Raw genomic sequence first — 15481 nt, forward strand, 5'->3', positions numbered from 1 at the left:
CTGATCATCCTGGTTGGGCTCTGCCCCTTTTCCAGTTCTACAATGTCCTTCTTAAGAAATGGTGACCAGAAATGCATGAAGTACTCCAAATGAGGCTTCACCTGAGATTTCTATAAGGGCATTATAATATTATTTTTATTTTAAGTTCCCTTCTAGTGTTCTCTCTAACAGGGATTTCCAGAGGTTGTTGACTGCAATTCCCAGAATCCCCAGCTGCAATGGCTTGGGGATTCTGAGAGTTGTAGTCCATAACCTCTGGGAATCCCTGTTAGCGGGAGCACTGTCCCTACCTTGGAATTGGCCTTTTTCACAGCTGCCACACAGAGTTGACACTTTCATTGAGCTGTCCACTATGACTCCAAGATCTCTCTCCTGGTCAGTCACTGACAACTCATACCCCATCAGTGTATATGTGAATTTGGGGTTTTTTTGCCCCGATATGCATCACTTTACAATCACTTGCACGAAGCCACATTTGCGGTCCATAAATTTCAAATTAATTTTATAGGCTTAAGTTTATACATTTGTAATGTACTGGCATATTTTCCTGATTCCCTTTAGGCCAGGGGATTTCCCACCAGCCCCTGGGTCTACATGGTATAAAGAGGCCAACATCTTGAGCCTCTGTAACAGTCTTTAGAATTGGGCAAGCAATCCTTTTTTCCTTTCTTTAAAAAAAAATAATTTCTATTTACTCTTTTCCAGAACATTATGACTCATTTAAAAAAAATGAAAATAAAACAACTTAATTACAAACAAAACCTAATACAGAATATAGAACTTACCTTGATCTCTAGTTTGGAATTGGCCTTTTTCACAGCTGCTGTGCACTGAGTTTATAGGTTCAATGAGCTGTACACCATGACCACAAGATCTCTCTCGTGACCAATGCTTAGACCCCCTTAGTGTATATGTGAATTGGGGGGGGGGGGTTGGCCCCAATATGCATCACTTTACACTTGTCTACATTGAACCACATTTGCCATTTTGTCACCCACTCATCCAGTTTGGAGAGATCCTTTTGGAGTTCCTCACAATCTGTTTGGGATTTCACTACCCTAAATAGTTTAGTGTAATCTGAAAATTTTGCCACATCACTGCTTACCCCAACTTCTAGAGCAGGCCTGCTCAGCATAGCCCCCCAGCTGTTTTTGGACTACAACTCCCATAATCCTCAGCGACAGTGGCCAATAGCCAGGGATTATGGGAGTCGTAGGCCAACATCTGCAGGAGGGCCGAAGTTGAGCAGCCCTGTTCTAGAGCAATTATGCACAAGCACTGGTCCCAGTACAGATCCCTGGAGAACTCACTTCTTCCCTCCATTGTGAAAACTCTCATTTTTTTCCTATCCTCTGTTTCCTGTCCTTCAACTAGTTACTACTCACACATGAACCTGTTCCCTTATCCCATGACTGCTAAGTTTACTCAAGAGCCTTTGCTGAGGAACTTTGTCAAAAGCTTTTTGGAAGTCCATGTATACTATGTCAACCGGATCACCTTTATCCACATGCCTGTTAACCTTAATCCAAAAGGTTAGTGAGGCAAGACTTGCCCTTGTAGAAGCCATGCTGGTTATCCTTCAGCAAGGCCTGTTCTTTTATATGTTTAACAATTTCCATCAGTTTAAGTTAAGCTAACTGGCCTGTGGTTTCCTGTTTACCCCCGGATCCTGAAGTTACATTAGCTACTTTCATGTCCTCTGGTATAGAGCCTGACAATAGGGACAAGGTACATATTTTTGCTAGGAGATCAGTAATTTCACATTTGAATTCCTTCAGAACTCTTGGGTGGATGCCATCCGGCCCTGGCGATATGTTAATTTTTAGTTTTTCAGGACAGTTTAGAACATCCTCTCTCATCACCTCAAATTGACCCAGTTCTTCAGCCTCCAAGCCTGAGAAGATCAGTTCCGGAGTGGATATATATGGTCATTATCCTCCGCCATGAAGACAGATGCAAAGAACTCATTCAGCTTCTCTGCAATCTCTTATCCTCCTTAATAATCCCTTTCACACTCTCCTTAATAATCCCTTTCATGCTCTCATCATCTAAGGGGCCAACTGCCTCCCTGGCAGGTTTTCTACTTCAGATATATTTAAAGAAGTTTTTGTTATTCCCCCTGACGCTTCTAGCTATATGCTCCTCACACTCTCTTTTTGCATCCCTTATTGTCTCCTTGCATTTCTTTTGCCAGAGTTTGTTCCTAGTTGGTTCCGCAACCATCTGTTTTAAGGCACAGTCATTTAGCATGTCTAGAAATTTGACCTCAATTTTGCCCAGTCTATGTGAGGGTAATTGAAGTCATCCATTATTACAGCTTTGTTTCTCTTTGACATCTCTCTGATTTGCTTCTCCAACTCCAGGTCACTCTCAGCATTTTTATCTGGACGGCTATACCATGTCCCTAATAATACCTTTTTTTTCACCCATAATGATTATGTGGAGGACTCTGGTCCTCTTAGGTTTTCCTGCTTGTTGAATTCTATCCTTCCTTTAACATACAGTGGAACTCCATCCCCAATTCGCCCCTCCGTGTCCTTTCTGTAGAGTTTGTATCCAGAAATAACAAGAGTCTCACTGGTTCTCACCATTCCACCAGGTTTCTGTTATGCCCACTATATCTATATTTCCATTAGCAACCAAGTACTCCAGCTTGCCCATCTTGGCTCGGAGACTTCTGGCCTTGGTATGTAAACACCTATACACTGAGTATCTTACTTGGTGTTGGTGTGTGCTATCTCCCTTACTGTCATTTGACCAGCTGTCATGTGCTATACTTCTGGTTCTACTCTATCCCCTTGTGGTTTGGTTCTGATCTGACCCCTTCTGGTTCATCTTAAATATTTGCACCCTTGCACCTTAGGGGATTTTGCTTGCTGAAGAGATACCACCCAGTTCCTGTTGGCAATACCGAAGATGTCATTTTAAAAGCTTCTTTGCAAACTCTTTTATTTTAAGCACCAGCAGTCTGGTTCCATCGTGGTTCAAGTGGAGCCCATCCCTTTTCTACAAGCTTTACTTGCCCCAAAATGTATTCCAGTGCCTAACAAATCTATAATGAACCTTATTTGCAGAGATCTAAATAATAATTTTACGTCCAGGAAAATTATGAGGGCATTCTTGAAAGAAAAGCCTAATGTATTGATGTTCCAAGAAATTCACTTTTAAAAAACCCTCAAACTAGAATATTTCCCAGTAACTTGTTTGCCCAGCAGATGGCAGCACCTTGCTCCTCAAAGGCAGAGGAGAAGTGATAAGATTCTCTGAAAACTTTCCCATGAAAATACTAGATTCAGAAATAGATACTGGAGGCAGATATCTTTTTCTCAAAACTACTGCATAATACTAGGTTAACAATATGCTCATTGTATGGGCTCCAGTTTGTATCAGTTGACTTTTATTGTGTCCACTTTTTGAAATTTGAATCTTTTACCAAAAACTATCTTCTTATTGGAAGGCATGTTGCCGTCTGGAAAGGCTCATTGTCAATTCAATACAAAAGCAGCTGCTGAAGAAAAAATATTCCAACACATTTCAATGATAAATATTTTTCATGGAATATTTTCACTTGACTGCCTGAGAGAGTGATGTGTTCTTAACAAAGCCCTAAGCAGACTGAATTCCTGAGCAGACTTTGGTAAGAACACATATCTCTCAGGAAGTAAAATGAAAGCTGCCCAGCTTTCCCTGCACCAGTTCAGGGATGGCCTTTTAAGGTCCACCACTACCTCCCTCCCTGGGACGGTTGCCCCGTGTACAACTGCCTCCTCATAGTGAGGGGCAGGAATTCCAAAGTGGAATTCCGATATTTCCAACAAGCATATCCCTATTATTTGGTCTAAACCACTATGGAGATTTCCAACATCCCAGTTAAGAGAAGACACCATCTGAAGGCTGTTTTAAGTGTATGTATCCCCTTAGAAATTACACAACATAAATCCATCAGTCCCTTGTACTGAAGAGGGTGTGGGCTGAAGAGATCCTACATTCATATGTGGTGGGAATGCCCAGTGCTAGCAAAATACTGAAAGGATATTTTTCAGAAAGTGGCAGCCATTACAAGACAAAGTGTTTCTCCAGACCAGTGATTCTCAAACTTGGGTCCTCAGGTGTTATTGGACTTCAACTCCCATAATCCCCAACCAAAGGCCACTGAGGCTGGGGATTATGGGAGCTGAAGTCCAATAACACCTGAGGACCCAAGTTTGAGAATCCCTGCTCCAGACCCTCAGCTAGCTCTATCATCAATTTCTGACCATCTAATTTCAAACCTCCACAAAGATTTAATAATGCTACTATTGGGAGCAGCTAGAATGGAAATTGCTTTGCATTGCTTGCAATTGCTTTGCATTGGAGGACAGGTGACATGGGGATCACTGAATGAATGCATTGTATGTTAGAATATGGGCAATTGCATTAGGTGGAAAAAATAATACAACTGAGGATAAGGTACACTTAATGCATGGTGTGCCTTCATTAGTCATGACAGAGTACCTTTTGGCAGCACATGGGATAGAAAGTGACAGAGATTATGATGTTTGAGATTATATTATTACTTTGTACCAATGCAAAGTACAATATCATACAACAAATGATTAATCCATTTGGCAATACTTACCTGCTGGATCCACAGTTAATAAATTACTACAATTATAGAACTTTGTGAGTGGAATACTCTGTGTTCTGCATTAGGTTTTGTTTGTACAGTAATTAAGTTTTTATTTTCATTTTTTAAAATAAGTCATAATGTTCTGAAAAAGAGTAAATAGAAATATGTTTTTTTAAAAGAAAGGTAGGCAGGATTGCTTAACCAATTCTAAAGACTGTTACAGAGACACAAGATTGTGGCCTCTTTACACTGCAGTTCAGTGTAAGCACGTGTAATGATGTAGTGATGCATATTGGGGCAAAAAAACCCCAACTTCACATATACACTGATGGGTTCTGTGCTGTCAGTGACTGACCAAGAGAGAGATCTTGGGGTCATGGTGGACAGCTCATTGAAAGTATCAACACTGCTTGGCAGCTGTGAAAAAGGCCAATTCCAAGCTAGGGATCATCAGGAACGGGGTTGAAAATAAAAACGTAGTGATGGCCACTAGCTTGGATGGTTTTAAAAGGGGCTTAGACAAATTCACAGAGGACAGGTCTATCAATGGTTACTAGTCTGGTTGATATAGGCCACCTCCAGCCTCAGAGGTCATGCCTTCAGCTCTTTCCTGTGGGCTTCCCAGAGGCATCTGGTGGGCCACTGTGTGAAGCAGGATTCTCTGGGACTAGATAGGCCTTGGACCTGATTCAGCAGGATTAGTCTTCTTTCTAACCTCTCCAATCACAATGTCCACATTAGAAAAGACAATTAAGCAATGAGGCAGTTGCTCTCCATCTTTGCCAACCTACTGTCAAGGCTCCTGCTTAAGGAGCCACTTCCCTCAAGCCATATAGCCCTTTAAGGTTGGTGACACACACCCTCCACCAGCGGGTTAGAGGAAGTCCAAGCCAGCGCTCTCTGAGCCGTACAGTGTAGTGACTGTTGAGGACCCCTTTTTACCCCTCTTTACACTCAACACGTGACTTAAGGTGCTCACCAACCCTACGTTATCCCTGAATACCGCACTGTACCTGCTGTTGTGGCCAATAAACAAACTAGCAAGAGGGGGTAAAGTGCGAGGTAGGCAAAAAAGACCCACGAGCGAAACCAAACTGCCCCCCCCCAGAGGTGACCAGCACAAGCCTACACTATGCCCAGGGAGAGAGGGAGGGTCGTTGCTTGCTCTTGAAAAGGATGAGGTTTGGAGGCAGGCACCGCAAAGGTTTGGCAGTGGCCTCTCTTCCCTGTTGATATGTGAACCGGTGATGTGTGACCACAGTCTTCCCTAAACTTCAAAAGGATACACAGCTGAGTTCCAGTTACAGGCCTATACCACTTATGAATGTGGATGTCAACATTATTATGGTCTCGCCTTAATTCCCTGCAAGTTATCACATCAGGAACCTCTATATCCAATGGAAAAGCTATCATGTTATCAAAAAACTGTGCTTTCAAACACTCCAAGACACATAAAGACTTGTCTGGTTGATGTGTTTTTGTGGAAGGTACACTATATAATACACGTTTTATTTTAGTGTCAATATATGCCCTTAACAATCAGCAATGTCAGTTTCTTTAAAAAGTATTCAAACAAATGCAAACATAAATAGGAGGTGGTATTAACACTGTTATGAACCCAATACTTGACAAAAGTAACAGAAAGAGAAATGACAATTATGTTTATCACAAATTTTCACTAGTACAATTTATGGAGGTTTTTTATTTATTAGATTCATGGAGAACATTATACTCACAGGAAAGAAATTCTATGTTTTACTCAACTAGACACTACTCTAGAATTGACTGCATATATATTACAAGCTCTATGCAAACATATCTACAAAAAGCTACTGTAGAAGATAACATTTGGTTAGATTGGATCTCAAGGTGGCTACAATTTACAACCTGATACCAAACAAAAGACTTTTTGGAAACTAAATACAAGTTTATTAATTAACAAATGTATTACTAAAAATACTAGATGACAAAATAAAAATATTTTGACTTTAATCTTGATTGTGCAGTAGCTCAACAGATAGTATGGGAAGCATTTTAAGCTGCACTTTGGGGAAAATGTAACAGTCAGCTAGCTCAAGCCCTGAAAGCCACAAACTCTGAAAGAAAGGAAGAAATCTAACAAATGATAATCCTAAAATCTAAACATAAGCAAACTAGAAGTAAAAAAGATATGTATAATGAACTTCAGAAATCTAGAGCGACATTTGATTTATTAGATTCCCACACCTATTTCATGAGGTCTACAAATGTTAGTTTTGAACTTGGTTTAAAAATTGAAGTTTTCCTGTGCCATTTAAGAAAAATTAAGGTTTTCCTGCACCTATGGCCAGCAAGCGCTGGCAAAGTTATTTGGCAGAGAAGCCAGAATATTGACACATTCTCAGGGAAAGGAAAGGAAGTGACATAGAATGGTTGTCTGGAAAATGCCAGGGGTGTAGCTAGCTAGGGGTGTGCACGAACCGGTCCGGAGGCCATGTAAGAGGCCTCCGGACCAGTCCGGAGCCGGACATCACTAGCTGCACATCACTGTAGCTAGCAGACACATCACTATAGCTGCACATCACTATAACTAGCAGAAACATACACACACTCTCTCTCTCTCACACACACACACAGAAAGTGAGATTATTCACACGAGTGTTCAAAACCTGGCTAAGGAACCCAGCCTAGTTTTGCACAGTCATATGAACCACCGTTATTGTGCCCAATCCCAGTGGCTACATGGCAGCAAACCTGCCTAAATAACCTCCCTCCAAAATGAGGTTAAGGGAGCGAGCACTCCCTTAACCTCTTTTTTTCTTTTTCTTTTTTTGCTTGTGTGTCAACCATGGCTGCTTGCAGCCATGGCTGACACACTGGGGGGGGGGGGGTGTCTCAGTAATGCACCATGCACTCATGCAGTGCATTATCGGGGCCCTGGGGAGAAGCACAGCATGTCCAGGCACTCTAACCCCCAGAGCTGCCAGGCAGGCCACAGGTGAGCTGTCACTCACCTGGGCAGGCGATCTACCCACCCAGGAAATCATCTGTGGGGAGGGTAAGTGAAACCCACTCTCCCTGCAGACCTCCACGGAGCACTTATTGATCGTTAGAAGAGTTCCATTAGCTGTGTGGGTGTGTACAAGTGAAAAGATAATGGATTTATTAGCTCAATTCCCTCTCTGTTCATAAGGACATAATTCTGAGTAAGCTTGCACAGGATTACTGCATTCCCTTTCTCCCCCCCGCCGCCGCATCCTCTCTTCCCTCAAAACCACCTCACAGTTGACTGTCCTGCTGCCAATCCCCCACTCTCAGAATGCTGAAAGGAAACTTATGCTGGTCTGTGGTCGTAATAAAGGAATTGACAAGAAACTGCCCTTGACTTCCCAATTCCCAGCTCACTAACTTCTCTCTCCTATCTCCTAGATCTTGGGCAGGGGATTCTTTATTTTACAGTGGGAAAACCCCATAAGTCTGTGATCTTCACTATTTCTCAAGTGGGGGCCACTTTGATCAAAAACAAAAAAACAGTGTCAGAGCCATTTCTCACCTACATACAGTGCTGTCCTTTTCAGTCCCATTAGTGAGGCGCTTCAGCCAGCCCTGGGTTTCCAGCCTGGCTGGGAGCACCTATCTCTGTCTGGTAAGGCAGAGAGAGGCACTCCCAGCCACCCTGGAAATGGCATCAACCTTAAAAACGGGGCATGGCTAGGGACTGCGCGGCAGCCCCAGGAAAATGGTGGTCCATATTTGAATGTGTGCGCACAATGGAGGCTCCGCCCCGATCAGTAATGATGTTGTGCAGTGTCACAAATTGTGCTCACTTACAGTTACATTTGTGCTAACTTACCATGCATCCATACCTTTCTTGGTTTTTGAGACCCAATTCAAGAAGAAGAGGATGGAGTGCCAAGCACTAGCAAAAATGCTCCACATTGTCGATGTAGTTGCATGGTAGGCAAATTGTAAGTGAGCAGCTTATGCCATTGCACAACATCATTACTGATCATATGGCACATCTTTTAAAGTATCAAATTTAGGTTCAAGATTACCAGCTTTGTGGAGCTTGAACCAAAATGAGATTATCTTAACTTAAGCCAGCAGGTTTGCAGGAGTTTTTTAACCATAAGATCTGTTGTAATTCATGTAAGCCTGGAAATGTATTTGCGTTTTGTACATTTTCTGAAAAATTTTGTTTAAATAATTTTGTTTTCTTACAGGAACATGCATTAAGTGAACTACTTATATGGACAGAAAATGAAATTTACCAAGGATTCAGTGGTGATGAGTATAAACTGTTGGAAAATACAGCTAATTTAAAGAGACACCTGAAATTACGAGAAAATATTGATCTAAAAATAGTTGCCGCTTGCTATGACTCACTTTCTAGTACAATTTTAACACTGCTAGAGTGTACGAGGTGCACAACCACCCCAGTTTTATACTTGGCAGCATACGATGAAGAAAGACAACTATGGTTCTTGAGAGATTTGTCCCTACCTCCACCTATTAATGTGCAAATAGAAGTAGTATATTCAGCAGCAACATCTATGGTGATTTGGGGTGATGATAAGATCTATTATAGTTATAAAGGAAATAAAGTCAATGGTTATCTTAAAGTGTCTAATACAAAGGAATTTTCAGCAGCATCTGAAGGAAGCACTATTCATCAAATTATCATGGGTTAAGTATTATATTTTAATAATAATTTTAGAAGCATTGTAAATTGGAACTAAACAGTCCAGCTTTGTGCTTGAATACAAGCTAAGCAAAAAGGCTTGGTGACAGGAAAAAATATGTCTGGGCAAAATAGAGTGATTAAGACAGGAATGTTTAGTAGGAGGAGATCTTGAGGGTAGGGAAATTAAGGGGCAGGAAGTCCAGAGGCAGGGTGGCTGAAGGAAGTGGGCTGGGCACAGAAGCAGGCAAAAAAAGTATTCATTTATCACAGGTGTGTACAACTCAAATGACCTGGTGGGCCGAAACTGACCATGACTCGGCTCATGGGGACTGAGGTCAGTTTTTAGGGTGCTGATTATTAAAGTAACACTTAATATCAATCAATTAATTAAATTAAAGTGAAATTAATTAAAATGAATATAATCAAAATTTAACTTCTGAAGTTCTGGCAGGCCAAGATTAATTTAAATTAATATAAAATAAATTGAACTAAAATTCATTCTAATAAAATAAATGCAATACAATCTGTATAAAATACATAATAAAATGCATTGTTCTTCCTTTCTACCTCTGCCAAATCAACACATTTAAAATGGAGCACTTGTAAGGAAAACAATTAGAGAAGTTTTTCTCATAATTTTGGATGAGAAGATTACACTTTGATCAGAAGGGAGAGGAGGAAGAGGGAAAGGATGGGGCAGGAGGCTTGGCTTGAGAGAGAGAAGGAGAGAGGGAAAGAAAGAGGGAACAGATGGGGCAAGAGGCTTGGCTTGAGAGAGAGAAAGAGAGAAAGAGGGAGGCTTGAGAGAGAGAGGAAGAGAGAGAGAATGGAGAAGGGGGAAGAAAGAGGAAAAGGATGGGGCAGGAGGCTTGGTGAAAGAGAGAGAGAATGGAGGGGGGAGAAAGAGGGAAAGGATGGGGCAGGAGGATTGGCTTGAGAGAGAGAAAGAGAAAAAGACAGAGAATGAAGAGGGGGGAAAGAAAGAGAGAAAGGATGGGGCAGGAGGCTTGGCTTGAGAGAGAGAATGGCGAGGGGGGAAGAAAGGGAAAGGATGGGACAGGAGGCTTGACTTGAGAGAGAGAGAGAGAGAGAGAGAGAGAATGGAGAGGGGAATGAAAGAGGGAAAGGATGGGGCAGGAGGCTTGGCTAAAGAAAGAGAGAGAGAAAGAGAGAGAAAGACAGAGAATGAAGGGGGGGAGAAAGAGAGAAAGGATGGGGCAGTAGGCTTGGCTTGAGAGAGAGAATGGAGAGGGGGAAGAAAGGGAAAGGATGGGACAGGAGGCTTGACGAGAGAGAGAGAGAGGAGAATGAAAGAGGGAAAGGATGGGGCAGGAGGCTTGGCTAAAGAAAGAGAGAGAGAGAGAGGCTGCAGGCTTTATGAGAGAAGGAACCCCGTCCCGCCAAACCTCTGTGCTTTTTATTTTACATTTCTGCTGCTGTGCGGCCGAGAGATGGTTGCCGAGGGGTGAGCCGGGAGTAGTCCTCCTCTTCACCCCCCCACCCTCCGGCAGCAGTGGCGGCGGGCAGCGGCTCCTCCCACTCCCAAAGCAATGCAGGGTCTGCCGTTTGATCCTGCATCTCTTCCTAACTGCAAGGCACGCAGGGACGAAACAGCAGGCTCTGCGTCACTCTGGGAGTGGTAGCCACTGCCAGCGGCTGTAGAGGGGGAAGTCTGCTCACCTCCCCAGCAGCTATCCCTCAGCTGCATGGCAGCAGAAATTTAAATTAAAAAATACACGGAGGTTTGGGTGGAGGGAGCAAGCAGAATGGCCCCGTGGCCAAGAAAAAAGGCCTCGCGGGCCACACATGGCCCACAGGCCATATGTCGTGCGGGCCTGATTTATCATATTATATAATGTTTTAGTGTTCAAAATGCTTCATATACATTAGCTCAGAATCTCAGCATTTTTGTATGTTTATTAAAATGATGTAAGATAGGTCCGAATTATTCCCACATTTCAGATGGAATGGCAGTGCTTGAGGCTGATGGAGAGTAGTTTGCCTAAGGCCATGTAGACAGCTCATGACAAGCTAGATGTGAATCAGGTCCTTCCTGGTTCATTGTTCAGGCCAATACAGACATGACGTAGGAGCTCCATGAACAAATCTTCTTAGTTATCATCAGAGCAGTAACACAAGAAAAGGGATATTTAATTCTTTCCCCAATCTAGGTTAACAAAAACTGCCAGGGAGGGTACAGGCAGGTAATTGGAGACTATAATCTATGCTTCTTTAAGGGAGGACAGGTTGCTATCATCCCTCAAAAAGGCAGGGAGATTGTGTCTCTGCTGGACCTCTCAGTGGCATTCAGTACCATCTACCATGGTATTCTTCTGGACCACCTCTGGAGTGTGGGGACTGGGGGCACTGCTTTGGAGTGGCTTTAGTCCTTTCTTGGGGGAGGGTCCAGATATGGTGCTGGGAACAAGAAGACTACTGCTCGCCTTCTTGGCCATTAGCCTGTCCCCCATGCTGCTTACATTAAACTGCTGGGAGAGGTCATCTGAGGACTTGGACTGATTTGTCAGCAATATGCAGATGACACTCAGCTCTATCTCTCATCACCTGATCTTAGGGAGGTAGTGGATGTCCTGAACCGGGGGCTGGAGGCAGTGATGGGCTGGATGTAGGCTAGTAAACTGAGATTAAATCCAGACAAGATGAAGGTGCTATTGGTCAGTAGGAGAGCCAGTCGGGATGAAGGGATTTGACTGATTCTGGATGGGGTTGCACTCGCTTTGAAAGAACAAGTGCACATATTGGGAGTACTGCTGGATCCGGCTCTGCTTTTGGAAGCTCAGGTGGAGGCAGTGGCCAGGGGTGCCTTTGCACGTCTTTGCTAGTGCACCAGCTGTGTCCCTTTCTTGAGAAGGCAGATCTGGCCACAGTTATCCATGTCTTAGTTACATCACGGCTGGATTACTGTAACACGCTCTACATGGGGCTGCCCTTGACAAATATTTGGAAACTACAGCTAGTGCAAAATGTGGCAGCTACTGGTTGTTAATCTGTTTCCAGGTCCAATTTGAGGTGATGCTTTTGACCTTAAAAGCTCTTAAATGTTTGGGCCCTGGATATCTGAGGGACTGCCTGCTCCCAAGGGTTTTTGCCCGCCCAACAAGGTCATTGGAGGGGGCTCTGCTCCATATGCTGATAGTGATGGAGGCTTGGCTGTCGAGCACACAGGAAAGGGCCATCTCAGTAATTGCCCCCAGGCTTTGAAGTTCTCTCCTGGCTGGCATCCACTCCTCAGTCTCCATCACAATTTTTAGGAAACAAAAACTTGGCTCTTGACCCAGGCTTTTATATGAGAGAATGTCTTTTATGTGAGAAAACTTTTTTTTTTGCTATTGATGCTCTGTGTTTTGTGTTTTTAAGTTTTATATAGGTTTTTAACTTTTAAAATATAGATGTATTTTTATAATTAATATTTGTAGTTTTAATTGTGTGTTTTAATTGTGTATTTTAATTATACTGTAAACTGCCTTGGGATTATTTTAATGGAAGGTGGTACATAAATTAAACAATAAGCAAATAAATAAATGCGACGCAGCAAGCCATGCAATCTTGTGACAGGAGACGGCCTACTTCTCACAAGGCTTCACAGCCCTGGCACACAACGCAACCAAAATATCACTTGTTCTGCTTGATTCCCCGAGTGAGAGTTCTCCAGAGAGCTCTTGAGCTGAAGGGGGGTGGCTGATCCCTGTTATCAGCTTGGACTGAGTGACTGAGTGATCCCTGAGTGATCCCTGAGTGATCCCTGTTATCAGCTTGGACTGAGCCACTGCTGCTATGGTGCAGCAACCATAGCAGCAGTGGCAACAGCAGAGATAGGCAGCCATGCTGTGGCTGCCACCCAGGAAACGGGGGAGAATGGCCACATTTCCTTCTTTTTCTGCACTCTACTTTGAAAAGTTAGACACCTCAAAATCTGCCACCTCCAAACTGTAACTCAAAGTAGGTCACTTCAGGCTACCTCATGATAGGGCTAGCCTTAGTCAAAAATATATTTTGCCACAGAAATCAGTCCAGCAGAAAGGGCTTCTTGGGGACAAACTACAAATTATGTTCAACACATAATTTTGCCCTCACATGCTTGTCTATCTTTTGCAAATACCAACCACCATGACATGGAGAATAAGGGCTTTAACCCTTCCCCCCTCGTATAGTCCATGGCAACTATTTGCCCTGAGAGCTGACTCACTGGGGCAAATAGACATGGGAGGGCAGATTGTGACCACAGTGGAAGCAAGCTCTGCTTGATGCGGTCCCAATCTGAATCAATCTGGGGAATGCCCCCCCCCCACCAACTGGTATTTTAAAAGAAAATCAAGCACACAAAGATCAAACAATGCATTCAATATCACGTGTAGTTTGGCCCTTAATTGTGATTTGTCAGGCCTGAGGCATCACATACATCACACACCAAGAGCGATGTGATGTGGAAATGATAATGTGGAATGTCTCTGATCTGGATCGAGATCCATAAGAATGGGCTCTGCACCTGCGTGGAGACCACGCGGTAGCCATGCTGCAGCTTGTCGAAGCATCCAAGCCCTGCCCCCGCGCGTGCAGCTTGCTATTTAAGGGTGGCTGAACATCACGTTCCTCAGTTCTTTTCCAACCACCTTAGCGTTTGGACCTTGGTCTGCCGCTCCTTCATCGGAAAGTTCCTCGTGAGTTTGATCTCTAAAAAATAAAAAATAAATTATCTATTTGCATTTTTGTGTATGACCTTTTCTTCTGGCTGACAAGTTTTGTATTGTATATGACCTGGACTGGCTGACGGAAATTGTTTGCCGTTGACATTGGACTGGCTAAGGAAAAGGTTTGGCATTTTTGACCTTAGAACGGACTTGGCTAATCTTTTGTAAAATGTCTGAGGAGAAAAAGACCTTCAAGAGGTGTGAGGGCTGCAAGGCAAAACTCCCCTCGAAGGGTTTGCATGATCTGTGCCTCATATGCTTAGGAGAGAAACATAACGTTTCGGTTTGTAAAATCCTTCTCTCGTTTTCTAAGCAAACTCACAAGAACAAGGCCCTGAGATTGTGAGCTGCGATTTACGATGACGTGTTGAGTCCCTCGACACCAGGGACACCACGAAAAACACCACCAAAATCTGCCTCGGTGTCGCCTTCGAAGCCACCGGCTTCTGTGTCGACTTGATGAAATCGACATCGAAGGGGACCGGCTCAACATCATCGGTCCAAAGGAAATATCAGTGTTGGAAAAGCCATCAACGTCTACTTCAACATCGGGTCATCAGAAACCATCGACATCGATGTCAACGTCATCTGCCCATCACAAGTCCTCGACATCAAAACCATCAACGTCGACCAGCGGTCAACTCTGGCATCACTCCACCGGCCACTGTGATCATAGCTCCGAAACAGTATCGAGCATTCCGAGACCGTCAAAGTGCCACGGCATCAAAAAGTCATTGACACAGCCTGAGAAACACCAACGTCTTATTGACCTGATGGGGGACCATACACCATCTCCCACTGGTCTTCAGGACCCTCCATTGTCCGCGGCACAACAGCCAACATCTCAGCCTGCGCTTGAGCTTCTCCGCACAGCGTCGACGACATCCCGTTGATGTCGTGTCAATCCACCTTCGGCATCAGGGCTGTCGTTATCGTGGGCAAGATTTCATTCTCCAGCATCAGCCCCTATATCTTCGTCTGCACCTTCGACACCAACGACACGGCATCCAATACCACCAACATTGACTCTCCACACATCAGTAGTGTCGATGTCGAAGCAGGTCACCCCAAGCCTTCAAGAGCCTTTACCAGTCTTCAAGGCCAATGACAATGAGGATTAACCTGTTGGCATTCAGGCCGGACTTGACCCTGCTGCGACACACACGATTCTATCCATTTTGGACTCATCTTCAATCACCCTGTCGACTTCCACTGTCAAGGGGTTCTTGCCCACAGAAGCAGAGGTTCCTACCACCATGAATACGCAACCCGCCTCTCTCACTGCGGAGCATCTGCGTAGCCCTCTTCCGTGGCACACTTGCAGTTTCACACATGTGCCTTCGTCAGCGGCTGAAGACTCAGCCCCCATCTTAGGGGCCAGCTCTCTGGGTGCGTCTTACCAACAACAATGGAAGCCATATGTACTGTCTTCCTAAGTTTTGGCAGTTACATCCTTGCGGCCATTGTGTACCACAGCATCCCAGATGGTTCCCTTGCCTA

At 43.9% G+C, this 15481-nt stretch overlaps 1 protein-coding gene across 5 annotated transcripts in view; it reads left to right on the top strand.

Annotated features, from left to right (window-relative positions):
* Positions 1-15481, top strand: part of CATSPERE (catsper channel auxiliary subunit epsilon) — a 129714-nt gene that overhangs the window by 68492 nt on the left and 45741 nt on the right. For all 5 annotated transcript variants that reach the window (XM_053301908.1, XM_053301918.1, XM_053301926.1 and 2 more), the window contains one exon: positions 8812-9274. In XM_053301908.1, coding sequence (XP_053157883.1) covers positions 8812-9274 — 463 coding nt within the window. The remainder of the gene's footprint in view (positions 1-8811; positions 9275-15481) is intronic.

The sequence above is a fragment of the Hemicordylus capensis genome, chromosome 1 (genome assembly GCF_027244095.1).
Source record: "Hemicordylus capensis ecotype Gifberg chromosome 1, rHemCap1.1.pri, whole genome shotgun sequence".
Lineage (NCBI taxonomy): Eukaryota > Metazoa > Chordata > Lepidosauria > Squamata > Cordylidae > Hemicordylus > Hemicordylus capensis.